Source organism: Pyrus communis, chromosome 8 (assembly GCF_041283825.1).
Source record: "Pyrus communis isolate YQ-2024b chromosome 8, ASM4128382v1, whole genome shotgun sequence".
NCBI classification, from domain to species: domain Eukaryota; kingdom Viridiplantae; phylum Streptophyta; class Magnoliopsida; order Rosales; family Rosaceae; genus Pyrus; species Pyrus communis.
In genome coordinates, this window is record NC_142572.1 from 13,344,653 (window position 1) to 13,348,703 (window position 4,051).

Sequence of the window (4,051 nt, forward strand, 5' to 3'; positions counted from 1 at the left end):
TCGATATAAAAAGGGTCAAGACACAATAGAATTGAGCCATCAAATCCAACGTATTCAAGGTTCTTTAGCCTTTTTTGTTTTTTTTGTTTTTTAATTCTCATTAAAAATTAATAAAACAAGAAAACTAAAAGAATCAAGGAACCGCACTTGATTATTCTAGATTCCAACAGAATAATGCTATAGTCAAATTCAGTAGTTATTCAACTCTAGTTACGATCTTGATTTTCATGGTTGCAAAAGAAATATACCTTCTTCCTCTTGTTGGACGATTGAATCTATTTGCTTTCGTAACTTTTCATAGAATATTAATTGAAATATTACAGAAACGAGTTAGCATCAATGGCTGCTCGACAAATTAAATGGCCTCACATACACCAAACTTGACTGGAATATTCTTGCTATAAATATCTTAACAATTCAATCCAAAAGTTACTTCATATAAAGTAATGTTGCGTTTATAAGACTTTAAAAAAGAAAGTAGCATGAATAGAATGGATGAAACACTGCAATTGTTTATAAATAATAAACTGTAAGTTCTTAAGCAGTTTCAACATAAAAACGCCTATATATATGCTATTAGAGTCCAATGATCAGATAATGATTATTTTTATATTGGGCTTTCAATTTATTCCTAGGCATTATCATTCAGGAATTTCGGGAGCCACTTTGCCGACTCTTTGGGAATTCGAGTAAGGTTGTTGTTACGGTCCACATAGTAAAGACCGAATTTTGGAACAAACCCTTGCCGAAACTCAAAATTATCGAGTAGGGACCAATGAAAGTATCCCTTCACATTCACACCATTCTTGCAAAAACATCAGTGACAAGTAAATAGATACTCTTTCCTCAAACTAGTAAACATGCACTCAACTCATGAAGTTGATCTAGATTAGTAATTTTTTGTCATGTAATAGATTACGTACTTCATTGCCATCTTGATTCGGTACAGATGCTGAAGAATATATTGGATTCTATGTGGATCCTTCAATGATTTATCAAGCTTGGCTTCGGTAATTCCATTCTCCGTAATATAAACTGTTGGGCTCTGGTAGTTTTGGTTCATGAACTCCAAAAGTTTCTGTAATCCTTGTGGATAAGAGTATATAAAGTCGATTCCTTGAGCCTGCAAGGGATGCAAATTTAGTTTTCCAGATATATTTGCTACAGTCCCGTAAAATAGTAAACTGGAGAAATATATTTTGATAGTCTCACTTTTCTTACTTTAGGGCCAATAAGGACTCGATCTTTATCTGCAACAATAAAAACATGGGCAACAATATCAGTACCACTTTCAACCTATCGATCATTTATACATGTACACACAAACACATGGACACAAGCACAGAGACGCACAAAAGCACATACAGACCAGCCTTAGCAATAAGGTCATGTATAAGCTTACTTGCAGTCACAGCTCTAGCAAAAGTATCACTGCGGTAGGCGATTGGTGCACCAGGTTTTCTTGGTAGGTAGCGACCAAATCTTGAAGTATAGTAATTGACCCCAATGAAATCGAAGGATCCCTTCATAAGTTTTTTCTCTTCCACTGTGAAAGTCGGTATCCTTTGCTTGGCTAAGAGTCTCATAATTTTCGGGTAGGCTCCGTATACTAACGGTTCCATATACCTGATAAGGAGGAGTACAAAATCATTTTATGGAAAATACGTTTTGTTGATTTCAAAAGAAAACAATAGGCAAGAATCACTGTACAAGCGGTACTTGTTCCAGCAATATATACTACTTCTTACTAACCACCCAATTTCAAAGTCCATTAGTCTCTTTGCCGCTGCCTTGTCTTCTATTGAATTAGAAAATGGCTCAACATACTGCCCGACCAGACTGATTCCAATTTGACCACCTTGATCTCCCTTCAAATAAGCAAAATAATAAATAAACATTAGTCAAGAGAAGAGTCTCATGGATTTGATGTTAATTCCAGAAGTTGACGGTAAATGAATCAGAGTGTGACTCACGAGAAACTTATCTCTGTAGAGGTTGACAACGGTAGCATGGGCAAGGAGAAGGTTATGGCTCACAGTGTATGGCTCAGTGCCGGAATTTCCGCCTGTACATGGAGGAGCATGTTCTTTAACAGGAACCGAGCACCTGGCTGGTGGACCAACTCCAAAGTCATAACCCAGCTTGGCCATAATCAATGGCTCGTTGATTGTGATCCAATTTTTTACCCTATCGCCATACGTTTTAAAGCATAGCTCGCAGTAGTCCTTGAAATCAGCCCTGAAAATATGTGATATGGTAAACATGAGCGTCACAACTTTGAGAGATGAAAAGTATTTAGCATCAAAAGGTGCTTACACAAAAGAGCGGCTCAGGACTCCTCCGTACTTGTCCGTCAAGGCTTGTGGTGGGTCAAAGTGCAAGAGGGTCACAAAGGGTTGGATGCCTGTATTAAAATATAGAATTGACTTAATCGAACGATCAACATATAGGAGAATGACAATTGCTAATGGCATGTGGTCAGTTATTGATCATTGCTTTGTTATAACTACAATTTACAGAGCGTTAGAAAACTTGACGAACATCTTTCATCATGTGTATATTCTCCACAAAGCATATATATTATATCAAATATTGTTTCTTGAAGCTTAGGCTTCCTAAAACTTATTGAAAACTGAAGGCATATCACTGGTAATTAACACAAACTATGAAGATATACTGTCACTGTTCTTTGTAAAATTAAGTGTCTAACCATTCTTCAGTAATTCATCGATCACGTTGTTGTAGTGATCAAGGCCCTCTTGATTTATTCCACCATTCAAGCTTCCGTCTACATGTCCAGAATTGCAAACAAAATGCATTAGAGCTCAAGTAGCGCACATCAACATGTACATAGTCGTGTTTGCTATTAAAACTTAAGGCCATTATTTTCGTTAAAGTTCTTACTAGGAAGAATCCTGGTCCAGGCAATAGAAAATCTGTTGGCATCGACTCCAAGCTTCTTCATAGCCACCACATCTTCCTACAGTTACAATTGCTGGTTGTAAGCTATATGCCAAATAGAGAAAAAAAAAACACTTTTAACTTTTCTTTGGAGCTAGTAGCGAATGGAACTTGATGATTAATATGTCTTCACTCACCTTGTATCGCCTATACGAATCGGTGGCAATAGACAGATTGGAGTGGTCCTGAATCCTCTCTGAAATGAAGGACAATCAGAAAATAAATAGGTGGTAAACTATGACACATAGAAATAAGGGTATGTCAAAGAAACTAGAACAAACTAATAGTAAGTATATGTGACGAACCTGGAAACTTCTCAATGTAGTTATCCCACACACTTGGTCCTTTACGTGCGACATCTGTTGCTCCTTCGTACTACACCCAACTCATCACGGAGCATACATATTATTACATTATCAAATTTTGCAAAGAGAAATTAAAATACATATACAAGGAAAAAGTGTGCAGCTAGTTAACTACAGTTTCACAAAAAAAAAAAACCTGCGGTGCATCAGTCGTGACTCCAAAAACAAAATCAGCTGGAAAGTCGGACCGGGTTACATCAACGGTGGATGAGTCAGCTGAGAAAGAGGCAATGACACATAAAATCACTAAAGTGGTAAACACGTTTGTTCGGGATCCCATAGATTGAACGGAGGAAACTAAGCAACTGAAGAAACTGATATGCAGAAGAAATGAAGAGAATAAACAGAAAGAGATGAAGAATAATAGCTTCTGATTACTTGAGAAAGTCCGTGAATATTACAAGCTGTATATAGTTGAAAAACAAAGCTTTGGCTCTAGCAACCTAACCGACTACACAAGACAGTGTGCATGTGATTTGTTTTAGGTTTTAACTTTTGGATTTGCTTTAACCCACAATATTGCTGCAATTAAGATTATGATTTAATGGAGTTCCCAGAATTGTAGCCCTAGCTACTTCATTGAGGCCAAGGGAATTTTACACCAATGGTTTGACAAGGACCAGCTCTCCCAGTAATTACAAAACGCCAAGAACAACTGCATAAAAGTCAACAAAGATAATTAAAGAGGGCGGTTCGGTTGTAGTTAATTACCCTAAACACTAGGA

General features: G+C 37.0%; 1 protein-coding gene across 2 annotated transcripts; it reads right to left on the reverse strand.

Annotated features, from left to right (window-relative positions):
* Nucleotides 1-489: 489 nt before the first annotated feature.
* LOC137716869 (beta-glucosidase 12-like) lies at nucleotides 490-3,738 on the reverse strand. Of its 2 annotated transcripts, none has more exons than XM_088699124.1 (11): nucleotides 3,463-3,738; nucleotides 3,267-3,336; nucleotides 3,099-3,157; nucleotides 2,905-2,980; nucleotides 2,711-2,788; nucleotides 2,317-2,404; nucleotides 1,974-2,238; nucleotides 1,753-1,868; nucleotides 1,403-1,626; nucleotides 1,222-1,250; nucleotides 490-1,123 (listed from the first exon to the last, which is right to left on the reverse strand). In XM_088699124.1, the coding sequence occupies exons 1-11, from the start codon at nucleotides 3,604-3,606 to the stop codon at nucleotides 890-892; spliced, it is 1,383 nt and encodes a 460-aa protein (XP_088555250.1). In that variant the 5' UTR covers nucleotides 3,607-3,738; the 3' UTR covers nucleotides 490-889. The 2 variants fall into 2 exon arrangements, with proteins under 2 accessions (XP_088555250.1, XP_088555249.1); XM_088699123.1 differs by having other exon boundaries at nucleotides 759-1,123; nucleotides 1,213-1,250.
* Between the last annotated feature and the right edge of the window lie 313 nt (nucleotides 3,739-4,051).

Coding starts and splice junctions, on each gene's coding strand:
- LOC137716869 (XM_088699123.1), bottom strand. CDS start 3,606: ATGGGATCCCGAACAAACGTGTTTACCACTTTAGTGATTTTATGTGTC. Junction 2,981..3,098: donor ATTCGTATAGGCGATACAAG/GTGAGTGAAGAC, acceptor TTGTAACTGTAG/GAAGATGTGGTGGCTATGAA. Junction 2,789..2,904: donor CTGGACCAGGATTCTTCCTA/GTAAGAACTTTA, acceptor CTGGACATGTAG/ACGGAAGCTTGAATGGTGGA.